General features: G+C 47.5%; 1 protein-coding gene across 1 annotated transcript in view; it reads right to left on the bottom strand.

Moving 5' to 3' along the window:
• The window catches only part of LOC144829159 (leukocyte elastase inhibitor-like), a 415,450-nt gene that overhangs the window by 294,746 nt on the left and 103,543 nt on the right, over positions 1–17,161 (bottom strand). Inside the window, exon 5 of the mRNA XM_078688016.1 lies at positions 10,572–10,740. Coding sequence (XP_078544142.1) covers positions 10,572–10,739 — 168 coding nt within the window. The 5' untranslated portion in view covers position 10,740. The remainder of the gene's footprint in view (positions 1–10,571; positions 10,741–17,161) is intronic.

The raw sequence follows: 17,161 nt of genomic DNA, 5'->3' as shown, positions 1-17,161 counted from the left end.
TGATTCCGAAATCATGTCCGATAAAGGTTGTGTTGGTGGGATTCACCTATTTGGACATATACGTGTCCTTAGATCCAAAGATGAGGTACGCTAATAATCTGAAGACCCCCTTGAATCGATTTTGTAGGGATGTGGAACGATGGAAAGCTCTTCCTCTTTCGTTGCTTGGAAGAGCGGTATTATTTAAGATGCTGGCCTTACCCCGGTTCATATAAATGCTCCAAAACCTAATGGATCCAGTGCCACTGTCCTATTTTAATTTCAAATGTGTTATTGATTTTAAGAGCAAAAATATGCATCACAGTACGATGGAGAGACAGTAGGCATATAATGCTACCGAGACAGACATACACGTCTTCTCTGTAAATCGAATAGGCGAGGTACATATGCCAGAGCAGAGGTATAATGCCAAGGCAACAAATGGTAGGCGTTGTAAGAGAGGAGCAAAACTGTAAGAACAAAAACCAGGTGTCAGAGCCCTGCCAAGTTCCTCTTCCCAACGCTTCTGACCCGCTGTTTTGCCTGGTGTGGCTGGGGGCGTGAGCATTTTGTAGATGTCCGAAATAAGATGTCTATCCGAGTCTTTTGTCATCAGCCATTTCTCAAAGACCGTCATCGGTCGACCAACTAGAGGGGCGTAGACCGGGTTTGTGAGCCAGTGCCGGAGTTGGAAGTATTGGAAAAGGTGAGGATTTGTTATGTCACAGCCCTGTTTGATGTCGGAGAGGGGGGCAGAAAGCCCCGCAAATCGAAAAGGTCACCAGCAGAACGGCAGTTGGTACCGCGCCATTGCGAGAAGGCGTGGGAGTCATTGCCCGGCGGGAACTCCGGGTTGTCCAGGATGGGGGTAAATGGGGAGGGGAAAGTTGTCAAACCTTTTTTAACAGCGACCGCATCCCAAACCCGCATGAGGGTGCGCGTGATCGGTGATTTCAAGAGGTATTGCGGTCGGTGCTGCCGGAGGAGGAAGGGAACCCTCCAAAGGGGCGTCTGGGCCATCGCCCTGTCCTGAAATAGCCACCGTTTCTCGGATTCTGGCCTATGCCATTCCACCAAATAGCGGAGTTGGGAGGCCTGGCAATATTGCAAATGGTTGGGGACTCCGAGACCCCCCTCATCTATGCTCCGGTATGCTAGCCGTTTGTGTAAGCGCAACTGCTTCCCCTCCCAGATGAAATGGTGGAGAGCGGCTTGTAGGTCCGCAAGGACGCCAGCTGGGGGCAGGACCGGGAGGGTTTGAAAGAGGTATAAGATCTTTGGTAGAACTGACATCTTCACCGCCGCGACATGCCCCAGTAGGGAGAGGGCAGAGGGGCTGCTTGGACCAGCACATAAGATCGGTCCGGATCTGGGAGGTGAGGGTTTTGTAGTTGAGAGCTATCGTCGACTCCGTTGAGGAAGTGAGTGTTACACCCAGGTATGGGAGTTGCGTGGTCAGCTGTAAGCCGCCCCCGTATGCGGGTGTATTCCTGCAAGGGTGGGCATTTTTGCCCAGGGGCAATATCAGGGATTTCCCCCTATTGATTTTGCCTGAGACCGCTCCAAAAGATTCCAGCTCCCCCAGAAAGGCGGGTAAAGAGCAGTCTGGATGGTCGAGAGCGGCTATTATGTCGTCGGCATAAAGGCCGACCGTGTGAGGTTCTCGGCCGAAGGTGATGCCATGGATAGCAGGGTTATCCCGGATCTTCTGCGCAAGGGGCTCTATGTACAAGGCAAACAGGAGAGGGGGCATGCGTGCCGCGCTGGATCTCAAAAGGGCTCGATCAGAGGCCACCCAAGCGGACCCGAGCTTGGGGACGGTGGTAACAACTTGCGATCCAGGACTGAAAGCGGTCTCCTAGCCGAAAGCGCGTCAAGACTCGCTGTAAGTAGGTCCAGTCGACTTGATCAAACGCCTTTTCAGCGTCGATGGCCAACAGCGCAGAGTCCGAGTCCTGGAAATGGACCTTGTCAACCAAATGGAGTACCCGTTTTGGTGTTATCGCTGCATTGGCGATTAGGACTGGTCAGGCTCCAAGATCCCAGGCAGGCATGGACCAAGACGCACAGCCAAAATTCCGGTAAAGAGTTTCAGGTCCAGGTTGAGTAAAGAAATAGGGCGGAACACGGAGCAGTGCGTAGGTTTCTTACCCTGTTTAGGTAGCACAACTATTTCGGCCGCCAGCATGTCCGGGGGAATGGAGCTTGGGCCTTTAAAGGAGTTGAAAAGCTGGGTGAGAACAGGAGCTAGCAGCTGACTAAAGGTTTTGTAAAAACCGGCCAAGAAGCCGTCGGGTCCTGGGGATTTGAGCGGACGAATACGGGATATAGCGGCCAGCACCTCATCCAGACGTATGGGGGCGTCCAGAGCATCTGCGTTTACCTGAGAGCTCCGTGCTCGCCGCCGAATCGAAATAAGCTTCGACGTCTTTGAGGGACACCGCGTCGGCCCTGTATAAAGAGGCGTAGAAGGTCCGAAACGCCTCCACAACCTGAGTCTCCTCAGTGAGGACTGCGCCCGAGCCATCTGTAGGCCGGAGATTTTCGAACGTTGGGTTTTAGCTTTCAGGGCGCTAGCAAGTAAGCGGCCAGTTTTGTTACCCCCAACGTAATACGTATTACGAGACGGAGAGCAGCAAATTCCGCCCTGTCAGTGTCTAGGCTGGCTAAATGGGTCCTGGCTGCCTTAAATTGTCTCCAGACCCGTGGAGCGCAGGTGCGGCTATGAACCCTCTCCAGCTCAGAAACCTGAGCGGTGAGGTAGTCTCCCCGCTTTACGGACCTTGGCCTCTGCTGTGGGTATCGCGATAAGTTCACCTCAGGCCACCGATTTCAGGGCTCCCCACAGAGCCGACACTAATGTCTCCGAAGTATCATTAATGGCTAAGTATTCAACGATACATTTATGAAGCTGCTTAGTGATGTCCGGCCGCTGCAGAAGGGTTTCACTCAGCCGCCATGACCATGGGGGCGGATGGGCGTAGGGATCTTGAGCGACAGCTCCACCGCGTCGTGACCTGAGAGGGCCGCAGGCACTATGCAAACATCGCCGAGGGTCGCGAGTAGCTCAGAGGAGCCCAGGTAATGGTCCAACCTGGCATATGTGAGGTGCACGTGGGAATAAAAGGTGAATTGCGTCGTGTTAGGGTGCTTGGTCCTCCAGAGGTCCACCAGGCCTCTCCCGTAACCACTCTGTACCGGTGGCTGTAATAGCGCCTGAATCCCCATAGCAATGCCCTGACCTGTCTCTATTCGTGTTTCGTGTCCATAACCAGATTGACGTCCCCCACTATGAGCAGGAGAGAATTAGAGGGTTGAAGTGACTCTGAAACTGCACCTTTTAAAAAAAAACTCCTGTCCCGTGTTCGGGGCTTAGATGGAGCCTATCGTCAAGCGTCGGTCTCCTATTAGAAAGGTGTAAGCCAAGAGACGACCCTTGATCTCCCCCGGCCTGTCCCCCACCCTTCCCTGGAAGCGCCTAGATACCAGAATGGCCACCCTAGCCCTCTTCGTTGGGAGAGAGGAAAAGAACTGTTGGGGGAAGGCACGGGAGCGCCTCCTGTGCCAGTCCTTGGGCAAAAGGTGAGTTTCTTGCAATAAACAAATCTCGGCCCCAGAGTTATCCAGGTATGAAATTACAGCCCTCCTCTTGACAGGATTGTTCAACCCTTTCACATTAAGGGTCAGTACCTTCAAACTGGAGTCTGCCATAGTAAGGAGGGTGAGTGGGATGTCACATGATCGGAATCACACCTCTGCGTCAAATGGAGATGTAGTGAGCAATTCAGCACTGTAAGACCCCTCGGCACACTGGTACCCACCCACAGCCCCTCCCCCAACCCCATCTCCATCCCAGTCCCAACAAGCCCCCCCACTTTCGCCACCCCCTCCCCCCAAGCCCCCCCGAACCCCCAACACCCCAGTCCCCAGAACTCCCAACCTCTCACCCCACCCTCACACCCCCCAACCCCAACTGGTGGCCCACTTTCAACAGTTCCCACCCGGGCCCCAACTGCATGTACCCCTGTAACCTCCCCTACCCCCACACACTCCCGCCCCCCCCCCACCCACTTCCCCGGTCCCAACTTTGAACCCCCAGTTAGTGACCATTGTCCCAGGCCTATACAGTCACAATCCAGGCCTGTGGTGAAGTTACGATGAAAGGGAAATTGTGGCAGTGGCGACCCAGAGGCCCCCCGTCCCGCCCCCCCCCAGCACAATGCTGAGGCGATGCTCTTCAACACCCCCGTTTACTCTCCCGTAGGACCCATTGCTCATGTCTCTGGAAACCTCCTGGATCGCCGCCGCGTGTTCCTGTGCCATGGTCTCGGGGTCCGGCTTAAGGCCGTTCTTAGACGCGCGTCTGTGTCTCACACGCTGCCAGCCATCTTTTGTCGTCTGAGGGGATCTCGCTCTGGATGGCTACGTAGAGGGCCTTTAGTCTGTAGCGTCATCCCCAGTAGCAATGCCTAGCAGGTCGCACATTTCCCGCAGGGATCGGAGCTGGTGGAGGGCCCCTTTCCATCTGAAAATGAGCCTAAAGGGATGGCCCCAGGAATACGGGATGCCATTGTCTCGCAGGAAGGTTGTAGCCACCTTGAATGTCCTTCTCTTCTGTAGGGTGATCGCCGACAGATCCTGAAACAGCTCTACAGGGTGTCCCTGGAAAAGGAGGGGTTTCTTGTGTCGCGCTGCCTTCAGTATGCGCTGTTTTAGGGGATAGTCGGGCAGGAAAGCTAGGATGCCGGGTGGAGGAGCCGGTGCTCGGCGTGCTAGGCCCACTCTGTGAGCTCTATCTATGCGGACCACAAAATCCGCAGGTTCCTCCAGTATGTCCCAAAACAAACACTGCAAGTAGGCCGTAACATTGCCCCCCTCTGATTTGGTCGGCACGCCTCGGACGCGTATATGTTGTTGTGTCGGGAGAGATTCTCAAGATCTTCTGTGTGCGCCTGCAGGTCTGTCTGTTGTTCATGGAGTCTGATGATCTCCTATTGTAGTAGTTCTACCTCTTCGCTCCTAGCTTGCCCGGTGTTCTCAATCGTAGCCACCCGCTCCCTGAGGCCATCCACGTCAAGGCGCAGCTCCCTGTATTCTCCGGCCATGTCCTGTTTGAGGGTTTGGAAATCCTCTCTAAGGGAGCGAAACAGGGACCGGAGGGGAGTGCCTAGGTGAGACCGATTGTGGTATCCCGGCAGCAAATCTACCAGGATATTGTACCCCTACCGATTCCTTGGGGCACAGTTAAGCCTCTTTTCATGACCACGTGATTAAGTTCGGTCGCGTAGGTACCAGATGCATGCCTCAATCTTTTGCAGCATAAAATTGTTTCTATATTTAATAGCTTATTAGGCTTTGGATAAGGAGTGGCGAACACAGGGCTGGTCCCTGTGTAGCCCTGAGGAAGTGCTAGGGGGACGCACGAAACATGTTGGCAGACAGGAGTTGTTAGGTACACCTAAACCCATTGTAATTTAGGTATCCTACCAGTTCTATCCCATTTTTAGCTTTACCACCTGGGAGCCAGAATAAAGTGTTTGAAACTCACTAGGCAGGTAATTTTAATCAATTACATATACTCCACTCTTTCACATCACATTCCTTGTACCACACATAGTCTTTTGTAAGTGCTCCTACGTAACTCCGTAAGTCGCAGCACGCCCCAGTCCGTAGATGGGCTGGGATGGCCCCAATGATGAAGCATGTCACCGTGGGGCAACCCTGGTGAGTGAGGGGACACCTAAAAAAGGAATATTTTTTCCTTTTTTCTTCTTGAAGCTATTGATACTCTTCCAACACCATTGTGTGCTTTGGGAATAGAGTCATAGATACCGGCTGGGTTCTTGATCTCAGTCAGAGATTGTTTGTGACTTAGCGAAACCGGGATTCCATGAAGGATTTCGTAATGGGGGCCTCTCGCTCTTGGCGTTTTCTCCTTGGGCTGAGCCGACAGCGCCGGCTTATCGGGGTTCTTCTCCCCCTTCGAGGTGCCTTTAGCCAGCATTTCGGGATGGTTCGGCCCCCTCTGCGGTTCGTAGTGGACATAATCCGCCTCCCGTGCGGCCCTCACGAGTTGCGCTTTGTTCGCCCCTTCCCTGAGTGGGACCACAGTCAAAGGGGAGACTGGGCGGGAAACAAAGTATGTAGGAGGGGGGGCCCAATTATTATCAGCGCCGGACTTGTGTTTGAGGTGAGGTAAGCGCTCCCACCTCGCGCCTTTGTGCCGGTTGTGTCCTGGAGTCGCCTGTACTATACTGGGTTGGTCATGCTGTGCTAGGCTTGGTTAGAGGCCTGTTCTCCCGGTAGGCCTATTATGGCACTGGGACCCCGCTCTGAGGACTGCCTGTGGTCCTGGCCCACTGCTTGGGTCGGAGGCCTATGGGTGGGCTATCCGTCGGGACCACTGCTTGGCCAGTTGCTATGATGAGGTTCTGTGTAGGGCCCGGATATCAGCCTTTTCCCCCGGCTCTGCGCCGTGCCGCCCGGCAATTCAGTGCTAGTAGGCCCTGTTAGGCCCTGCACCGGGGGCTCGATTAGTGCCCCCCGAGTCTGCGGCCCTCCCCGGCCTTCAGCCGCTCTCTCCTTCCCTGCGGGGGCTCCTCAAAGGTGCCACGGGATGTGCGTGATTATTTGGGCCTGGGGGCACTCGCTCCTGTTGTTCATGGCCGATATGCCCAAGTAGGCCGCACGCCGGGAGCCCGGTTCGTTGCCCCCGAGCTTCCATCCCTAGACGCCCCGCAGCTTGCTCCTCACCTCTATGGGGGGGGGGAGGGAGGTGCTCCACCTGCGGCCGCGTCTTCCGTTGCCAGGCGCTGTGCAGGCCCAGACCGGGGCCTCAAGTGGCGCTCTCACCGGCCAGGTGCGGTTCCTCTCTCCTCCGACTTCACAGCGGCCGGCCCGTGGCTTGCCCTCTGCTCTTCCTTTCTCCTGCTCCCCTCTGAGAGCAGAGTTCCGCTTCACCATGCAGCTGTGGTGATCGGCCCTGCACGGGGGCTCCAGCCAGCCGTTGTCGCTCGGCGGGTGCGGCGGCCACATTCTTCACCCGGCCGGGGGTGGCTCCCACCCCCGCGGAGGTACCCCGGCTCTCCGTAGTGTTGCGTGCGGGCTCACCGAGGGCCCCCACCGAGAATCCACCAAAGGCGGGCCGCCGGTGGAGTGATTGGGGGTGGAATAAGCGCTAAAAGTGCATTAATGGGGGTTTAGGACGGGGAACCTCTTCAGTGCACGTCCTCTCAGGCCGCCATCTCGGCCACACCCCCCCCACTGTCCTATTTTAAGGAGATTGAGGCACTTCAGCGACAGCTACTCTGGGACGGCAGGCCAAATATAGCCTTCAACAAATTAACCCTCCCGTAGTATGATGGGGGCATCGGTCTTCCAGACTTGAGGAAAAATTATTGAGCCACACACCTTGCAGCAGTGAACCACATGGTCTTTGGACCCCCCGGGGAACCAGGCTATGCTGTGGATCGTGGACAGGCACCAGGTGGCGACATTCTTAAAGCCTTATATGCTAGACCCGGGAGATTCGCATTGGTAGGCCCGACAGCACATGCTGTGCATGTTTGGCACGCGGCTACCAGAAGTTTAGGGTGGGAGGGAAAATTGACGTTGGCTACCCCACTATTTTGTTCAGAGAAGCTGGGGAGCCTGTGGAAGACTAAAGGATTTGATAAGTGGGACCTCATCGGAATCAGCCAGATTAAGGATGTATGGGGGAAAGACGGTGTGTTGACGTTTGAATCTTTACAGATTCAATACAGTTTGACTGCTGCTGAACTCTTTGATACAGGCAGGTTAGACACGCTCCCCTCGCTCACGTGCACGGAGGAGCAGAACTTCCGGAGACATCTCTTGAGGACCGTGTGCTAGATGGTCACGTGCCAGAGAAGACTATCTCCTTGATCTACAGGAAGCTTATAAATAATATGGAGGACCCCTTGGGAAGTATTAGGATAGCATGGGGAGCGGATGGACTGGAATTGGACGATGAGGACTGGGTAGAGGCGGTCTCCTCCCCTAAAGTGGTTGTAATTCAGATGAGACTCAGACTGGTACAGATTAAAATTTTACATCGGTCATATATCACAGGACCTGGGCTAGTGCACATGGGACGGGCGATGAGCAGTGAGTGCAGGAGGGGATGTGGGGAGCTCGGCACCTTTATACATATCGTGTGGCACTGTGAAGAGATACAGACCTACTGGGCGGCAATACATGACAAACTTAAAGAGGTGTTGGGGGAGGGGATACAACCGGAGGCCCGGAGGTGTATGTCGAATGTATGGGAACCCACAGACTTGAATGGATATTTGAAACAATGGGTGACGTTGACATACATGGTGGCAAAGCAAAACATTGCTCAGCTGTGGGGGGCCACTCAACCGCCCCAGATTACTAAGTGGGCTGAGGACCTAGACTGGTGCATGTTCAGGGAAAGGGCGGTGTATATAGCCAGGGGTTGTCCGGAGAACTGGGGGAAGGTATGGGGAGCATGGAATGGTTATCGTGGCGATATATGTACACCCCCATGGAGGCGAAGGGAAGTAGAATCACTGGAATCCCTTTGATCCCAAATTATAGATGATCAGTAATTGTTAAAGTTAAATGTACGACAACTAATGCCTCATAATGATGTCAATTAATGTTCACCCGATGCAGATTTTCTTTTCTTATGTATTATAATAAAAAGATTGTTAAAAATAGAAACAGCTTCTGCATGAGTGGTGATAAAACTAAAATCTTTCTTCTAGTCGTGGGAGACCTTGCTTGAGTCCATTTCACAGACACTCCTATTGGGTACCTTCAGCTCGCATCTAGCCTTTTTAACAAGCTAAAACCGTAAAGTCAGGAACTTGGGGGATCATCTCTAGAGTTTATCTAACTTTCAAGATAACATGACCAAACACAGGCTCATCCATTTTTATCAACTTCAGGGATCCTCACACTATTGCTTACTCAACACCACGTTGGCTTCCTCCTTGCAGTGGCCCTCTTGCGCATCACGTGCAATCATGCAGGTTTTCCAGCATAGATGAGGAGCAAGCTCCAAAGAACTTAAGAAGAACTGCTCACTTGCACTGATGTCACTCTACAGGTTGCCGATTAAACAATGGATCCATTTTAAAAGTGAACATTTTGTCCATAATTAATTTACAACAGCATAGTGGAGAACCTGATCATTCCGTTTCTCCTCTACTACCTGAGCAGATTCCACGGATGGCCTTCCAAATGTGTCTCACAGATCCCTTTGGCATACAAAGAGTTAAGAGGAAGATCCCTGCTCTTTTAAGGTCCTACCTTTTGGACCTTCTTATCTTTGCCTCCTGACCCAAGGTGGACTTCAAAATGTACACAATTGAAGACCAGTCTCTTCGGACAAGCTTGGAATAATACAAATTGTTTCTCTGTTCTTGTGCTCTCCCACACCTGTCACTACAGCTGTTCTACCCGCATCCTGAAAACATCCATCGTGTTGCACTATAGCTGTACAATTGTTACAAATAAAATCAAAGAAAAATAGGATTTACCAAAATAAGACTGTGTATACACAGCAACTGTAGAATAGTGACTCTAGCTTTCCATTGCCCTGGATCCAAGAATGCCACGGGGTTAATGTTCTGTTTTGCGTACTCAACAACTTTCTATATTAAGTTTCACCCCAGTTTAGCATTAGATTCTTTCTTTAGCAATGCAACTGAACTTGGTCAGACTACAGTAGGTGTATGAGTTTCATGGCACACTAGGGCCCTTGGATTTTATTAAAAGATCTTCTTACAAAAAACCTTGGGACGATCCGCATGTGTGTCTTATGTGTGTCAAAGGCAAAATTCTTTCATCATATCTAGGGCTCGTAGAGCAATCAGGAAGTTGAGGCCCAAAACTGGCATTCTGGTGCTTGTCTGTGGAAATGTTTGGCTGTAGCAGAACCCTTACAATTTGACACAATCCCACAAGATACTTCACAATTGAAGATCAATCTTTTAATTATTATATCCAAGCTTCAATAATGCTCCTGGGCCTGACCTGCCCTTCACCTTGGTTGCCATCTCTGGCAGCTGGCATTGTGATGTCAGAACTAGACTGTAATAAGTTATAATAGTCTTTTCGTTATTATCGGCACCTGGGTCCGTCACAAGTCGCAGATTATAAAGAAATCAGATACTGCCATTTATAAAGGGATCACAGAATCCCATGTATTAGGTTATTATCACCCAAGTGGTGAGGCATAAACAGCTGGTAATAGCCCTTCCTATCATTATGCACCCTCACAATCCAACCAGGCCCACAAATCTTTGTGTCGGCAATTACTGAATGAAACAAAAAAGAGGCTTTAGCAGTTCATGAGAATTGATTTCCCAGCTGAAAAATAGAAACCTCCAACGGCAGAGGTAACAATGTTTCACAAGTCAAGAAAAAATACAAGCAGCCATAATATTAATAGAAGGTTCATCCAGTTCAATGCTAGATCTCACAACAGCGATAATACCAAATTACTACAGGTATATCAGCAAAGGTTATCTAACAGCTCCCTTTTCACAAGCCTATACCTGCACTGCAGCACTTTTACTGTGCAATGGAAACAAACATACCTTTACCATCTGGGCTGCTGTGTCCCCATGGGTGCCCAAATAAACCATAGCCAGAGCAGATGAAATACTTATTGGCGAATAAAATACATTTTTCTTGTTGTCATTTTCACTCAGTTTTTTCCAGAGGTCAAGGGCGAATGAAGTATTGGCTTCGCTAAGAGAATCCATTCTAGAACAGAAAGAGAAAACTAAATGTACAAACATATTTTTTTGTTTTCCTTAGGCAAAGTGAATCTAGAATCAGAACGGATAGTTAAAGAAACATGAAATATTGCATGGCGTGACCACATTCCTCTCAAGTCTAAGTTTTTAAGACATTTAACAAGTTACATGATACCCTCAGCTGAAGGAGTTATTCAAATAAGTGTGCAGGTAGAAAACACTCTGCTTGGCACCTAAAAGAGCCATCATTACAACAGCAGTGCACTGGCACAGGGACAAGGAACTACGGTATACCAATTACTGCTGCCTTGTACTCTCGAGCCAGGGGATGTCCCTTTACTGGGATTATTTTGGCCAATGAACCACTTGTCTGGTCACTATGTATTACGAGGGAGGCAGCAGCTCTGGATGAGATGTCCTGGGCCAGTTTGTCAACGCGATAGAGATACAATTTTTTTGTGCAGACAGCAATTATGCGGCCATCCCCTTTTCTCATCCTTACTTCTCATGTATCATCCATTTTCCCTACTTCTCACTCATCGAACACATTTTTCATCCCTACGGCTCATGAATTATCCAAAATTCTACTTCTCATGCCTATTTCTCAAAGTCTTGTGGACTGAACTTTAAAGTGTAAAGCCAACAACCATACCCTCACAATGTTTGTTTGCCTAACCACCAAGATGAAATAGTTTTTAAACCAACTAATATGTGCGTAGTCCACGTCCCCTCGCTATAACTACGTTAAAGTGTTAACTTTCAGCGTAAAAATACTACAACCAGGTCTCACTAACAAGAAATTCATTAATCAGATTGCTGTTTATGTTTGACAAAAGCCAAAGTCTACATTTGAATTCTAGCCAGCTTTGTCGATGCAGAAAGTTAATGTTCACAGGATTTATCTTAGGTGTGTGCTGGATTACAGCTTTCAGACTTTGGTAGGGGAACCTATAATCCGACCTTCAGGCAGCAACGTGACGAAGACAAGACAAGTCCTCCTACACAGAAGAACATGTGGCATGCATGTGAAACTCTAACACACTGGAGAAAACAAATATAGCCAAACATAACATTTGTTCATTCTACTCACTGAGCAAATTGTCCTACCACACGGAGACTTGGAGCGTGGTTCTGGGCTTGGCAGACCTCAGTCTAAATGGAAAAACCATTCCGGTGCAAGAGTGAGTTACCAAAGACTACTGAACTCACAAATGCTTAGTCTGGATGAAGAGCAAGGAAAGCATATGGCTAGCCCCATAATTTAATGGCCTAGATGGGTGTAACAGAATGGAATGGTAATAAGAGGAAGTCTTATTGGTTAGGAAGTGCTCGAACACGTCCGCCAGTCACCTTGTTATTGTCCTGCACATCACTCCCCTGTCTAGAACAAAGAGACTCTTCGAGAATCTTTCTCTACACAGGCTGCCAAAGTCTAACCCGCACTACATGTCTAAACACCTTAACATAACATACAAAAGCACATATATATATTAGACTTTCGAGTAAATGCACAGAAAATTCTCTACACTTGGATAGAATACCATAAAGTCAGATGGAAGACATGCAAGACACCTCTTCAAGCACCCCAATATTATCCATTGCTCAGAGTGTTACTATGGTTTATCATTTTCAGTTCAAAGATGGATGATATTTTTCATAGAATTGGAGGTCAACAGACTGACCTGTACCTGAATACGCACAGGCAATGCTACCTGTAGACAGTTACCACAACACGCTTTGGATAATACCCTATGAATGAAGAAAGCCTGCCATTGCCACTCACAAACCAATCTCAGCCAATTCACATAAGGACTTCTATTATTTGCATCAATGCACGCCTATGGTAGTGGTAGGTGTGGTAGCGAAGGGGGGGCTGTGTTCTGGAATTGTTCTGTTCTCATTGCAGCTACTAAAAAACCTTCTCGGACTCTCTAGGGGAATCGGCTCGCTGACAATACACCAATTAAATATTAGAGTATTGTCAGTAGGGAACATATACAAAATGGCGCAGAAAGTATCGTAGGCTGTCTCCTTTCCGCTTCTCATTCAACTCCAAACCTAAAATTGTAGAAGTCATGGTGAGATACATGTTAATTTCTCTCATCTTCATTAAAATGCTACATCTCTCAGCTCTGTCATACAGCTTTCTCTGGTAAACTCAAGGGTTTACATTATGATCAAAGTCTAACAAAAATAATAAGGCGCTGGCCATGATTTACTCATCCCCAGTTTTAGGACTGCCGTGCAATGAAACAACGGAACAATGTCTTAGAGATGTGTGCTACTACTGCTGTTATTGCCCGTTTCACAACAGTTTTTAAACGTTTGACCTCTATTCGTGTAGCTGGTTATCACTGAATTTAAGTGTAGTCATGGAAGAACGCATAAGCAGAGACGATGGGACACGGAAGCATTTGTAAGATCAAGATCAACAGAGGCCGTAAGAGGATTGGTCCTTCAGGCATATTTGTTTGAATACTTAATATTGGCTTATTTAAATGAAAGGAAGGACAAAGTACATTGAGCTCGTAATCAGAATAGGAAGCAACTCCCATGGTGATAACATCTCTGCCAAAATCAAAAAATCTACTGATTACATTCAAGTCCTGATTTTGGTCAAATAAATGGTGCAGGGAATCTCAAGAGCCATTGGCCTGTTTCGGATTCAAGAGATTTTTCAAGGTCCATGCCTTTGACTGCCAGTAAATTTCTCACCTTGGATTACAGAATAGAGAGAAAGGAATTTGTTCAGACACTCACTTGTGTCAAAAGAAGAACTTGAAAGTATCACAGTTGCTGCCAGCACACCATTCCATCTAGGTAAATCTGCAAACTTCAGTCTACCATCGAGCAACATTCTTTTAGAAGGAAGCATTTGATTCCATAACAAGGACAATCAACAAGATGATCAATTTGTCAGGTAGATTCATTGTACTGACTTGGCCTGAAGAACACGATCTGGCTATGAAGCACATCCACATCTGGTTAATGAAGAAATACCTGCGTCTGCATTAGTACATCTAAAGAGCCAAAACAACATCAGCACCCTATTGAACACAAGGCTGAAGGATGCCACGGTATGCCACCCCACCGATGTCCACAAATATGGGCACCAAATATCATTTGGAATCGTACATCACAAGGAAGGCTCAATCACAAGAATTACTCAAAAAGGTAATACCTCCCCTACTTTTGAACTCCAAACACGGCACTGAAATTCTGAGAGGATTGGTCTTGACTAGTGTATCTCTGCAAGTACTGGAAAATCTACAGCCATGATGCCGACAGTGTAAAATATCCTAACAAAGTGGTGATAAGAAGCTTCAGTTTCAAACTTGAACAAATAATCCAATACTATAGAATACTCTACTGGTTTCCAATAAAGAAAATATTAAAATGCAAGTTGTAGACAACAATATTGGTTTTCCTGGGTCATGGCCCAAAGGATCAGAAAAGACTTCTACAGCATCCATTTAAGGACATTCATTACTCCCTCCTCATGCCTACTTCTCATCCCTATAACTCATCCATCATCCTTACTTCTCATCCATCACTCCTATTTCTCAATGCTATTTCTCATCCATCAATCGTTTTTCTTATCCATAATCCCTACTCCTCATCCGTCATCCCTACTGGTCTTCACCATCTCATCCATTGCTACATCTCATTCCCTCGTCTTAGCCCTCATAACCGCTGCTCATCCTTAATTCTTATCCACCATCCCTGCTTCTCAATCATTCCGACTACTACTACCTCTTATCCCTATTTGTCATCTGTCAACCCTACTTCTTATCCGTCATCCCTACTTCTCATCCATCCTCCCTACTTCTCATCCATCAATCATCCCGATTTCTAATCCTAACTTCTCATGCATCATCAATTTTCCCTACTTCTCACCCATCGTCCGCGCATTTCATCCATCATTCTTTCTTCTACCTCTCATCCCTACTTCATCCATCATCCCAACTTCCCAGCCATCATCCATACTTCTCATCCAAATGCCATCCCTACTTCACATCCTTACTTCTCATGCATCAGCCATTATGCATCATCCCTATTTTTCATCTCTACTTCCCATGAATCATCCATAATTATAATTCTCATACCCAATTCATAATCCATCATCCCTACATCACACTCCTCCTCCCTCACTCATACCCGCACAGTTTCAATGTTTTAAACACGCCTTCACACTGATTGATTGGTAACAGACAATTAGAGTTAGGAGAGAGGACAGCATTCTATTGGTTTAGTCACAGAAAAAACAGCCTGCTCTTTGAATAAGCAACTGGTGTTTGCTTCCAGTGAATCCAAGGTTGGACAGCATTTCATTTTATTTAAGTCAATGTTTTTGTGTTTACACAGGCCTCTGCAGAAAGAAAGCTCTGGCGGTTTGGGCAAGACTAAGGGTCTCCAGCTTGGGCTATAAATGAACACATGGAGCCGTCAACCTTTTCTGGTTTCAGTTTCATTCCCAACAAAGAAAATGTTTACAAGCATCTGTCTCTATTCTTTTATTAGCCGGGGGGGGGGGGGGGGGGGAGGGGGGAGAGGTTTTGCTGGCTGAAGAACACACCTGAATTGAGAAAATCGTGGCAAGGCCTAGGCTACATCAGCAACAGGGATCAGCCTTAAGCACCAACAGACTTGGAGGATATTACCTCTGCATGCAGCACATTGTGCAAAATGTCACTTTTCTTATGGTGTCAAGGTATGTTGTTTGTGTGTGTTTAGGTATCTAGATATCACAATACATTTTGTGGGGTAACTGTAAACAGATGGATGGAACTTAAACTGACCCTTTCTGTTGCAGCACACATTCTTGAAACTAGTCTGTAACCTGTGGACTTCACTGAGATCCTACTTGCAGTCACCAAACCCCCTCTTTGTTCCACAATGAGGTGTCACGAAACAGAAAGCAGCGAGGTGCCAGCTGTCTGTGTGTAAAATAAAGGCTGCTTGATGAGAAGCCAATAGGTTTCACCTATGTGAGATCTATTGGCTTTGTCATTTTTTTTTTTTAAATGCTGAACAGCAGCGCAGCTGCGGTGGAACATGGCTGAAAGCAAGGAAAAAGTGCCAAGACACGGGAGCGTTGGCAGCTTCTTAGTGCTATTATTTTCTTTACTTCCAGCCATGTTTCACAGCAGCCTGTGCTGCTGTGTAATGTGTCTAAAAACACATTGACAAAGCCAATAGATAGCAGGATCCTTTATACCAGCTCTTCATGTGAGCTCAGGACTAAGTCCAACTTTAACCGTTCCTGTCATCTGGCAATGCTGCTGTAAATTCCTGTGGAAATGGCCTTTGTTTATCCGATTGCTGCTATTTCACAGCATAACAAATTGTGTTCCTGCACTCTGACTCACCAATGGTTCTTTAATAACTTTACCCAGGAAAAAAGAAAACTTCATGGTGCTTAATTTGCAACACCTTGTAAAACTTATTTAAATGTAGGTGGGGTGTAACTTGGGTTTTAGTAACCAATATTTTATACTGTGAACCCCCATTCCTTCATCTTTTTCCTTTTTCTTCCCTTCCACATTTTTTGAGTTTCTCTTTTCTTGTTTGCCTTTTTCCTTCTTCCTTTTTTGCCTTTCCTTTTTCCCTGTCCTTGTTCATTTGCTTCTCTCGTTCTTTTTTTATTCCTTTTTGCCTTTTTTCCTGTTTTTGCCTTTTTCCCATCTTTGTTGCCTTTTTTCATCCCTTCCTTCTTCTGCTCTTTCCTTCCTTTTTGTCAACTTCCCTTTTTTCTCTTTTGATTTTGCCTTTTATTTCCATCTTTCCTTTATCTTCCTCTTTCCTTTTTTTATTTTGCCTTCTTTCCTTTTCTTTTTTTATTTTTTTGTCTTTCAACTTGTTTTTTCATTCCATCTTTCCTTTCTTTTTTGCAGTCTTTCCTTTTTTTTCCCTTCATTTGTTTGCATTTCCTTCTTTTTCTTCTTTCATACTGTCTTTTGCTTTCTTTCCTTCTTTGGCTTTTCCTCATGACCTTTCCTTCTATTGTCTTTGTTCTACCTTCTTTCATTCCTTATTTTGTCTGTTTCCTTAATTCTTTTGTTCATCTTTCTTACCATTCCTTCCCTTTCATTCTTTCATTTTTCTTTTCTTACTTTTTTCTTTTTTCCCCTTCCTCCTTGTTTTATTCCTTTTTTCATCTTCTTTCTTTACTTATTTTTTGCCTCCCTTCCTTTTTGTCTCCCATCCTTGTTTGAGTTCCTTCCCTTCCATCTTCTCTTCCTTGCTTTTTAACTTCCTTACTTTTTTGTCTGCCTTAGTTTCTCTTCTTCCTTCCCTTTTGTCTCCCTTTCTTTCCTTCTTTCTTGCAGTCTTTCTCAAAGGCAAGAGGCAGGCACCCAATACCAGACCAACTATTGTTTGTAGGTTTAGGTTAGCCAATACATTTTGGTATGCATAACATAGTTACT

Source organism: Lissotriton helveticus, chromosome 4_1, assembly GCF_964261635.1.
Source record: "Lissotriton helveticus chromosome 4_1, aLisHel1.1, whole genome shotgun sequence".
Classification (NCBI taxonomy): domain Eukaryota; kingdom Metazoa; phylum Chordata; class Amphibia; order Caudata; family Salamandridae; genus Lissotriton; species Lissotriton helveticus.
The sequence above is the reverse complement of the archived record's forward strand: the minus strand, read 5'-3'. Positions and strand labels throughout refer to the sequence as shown.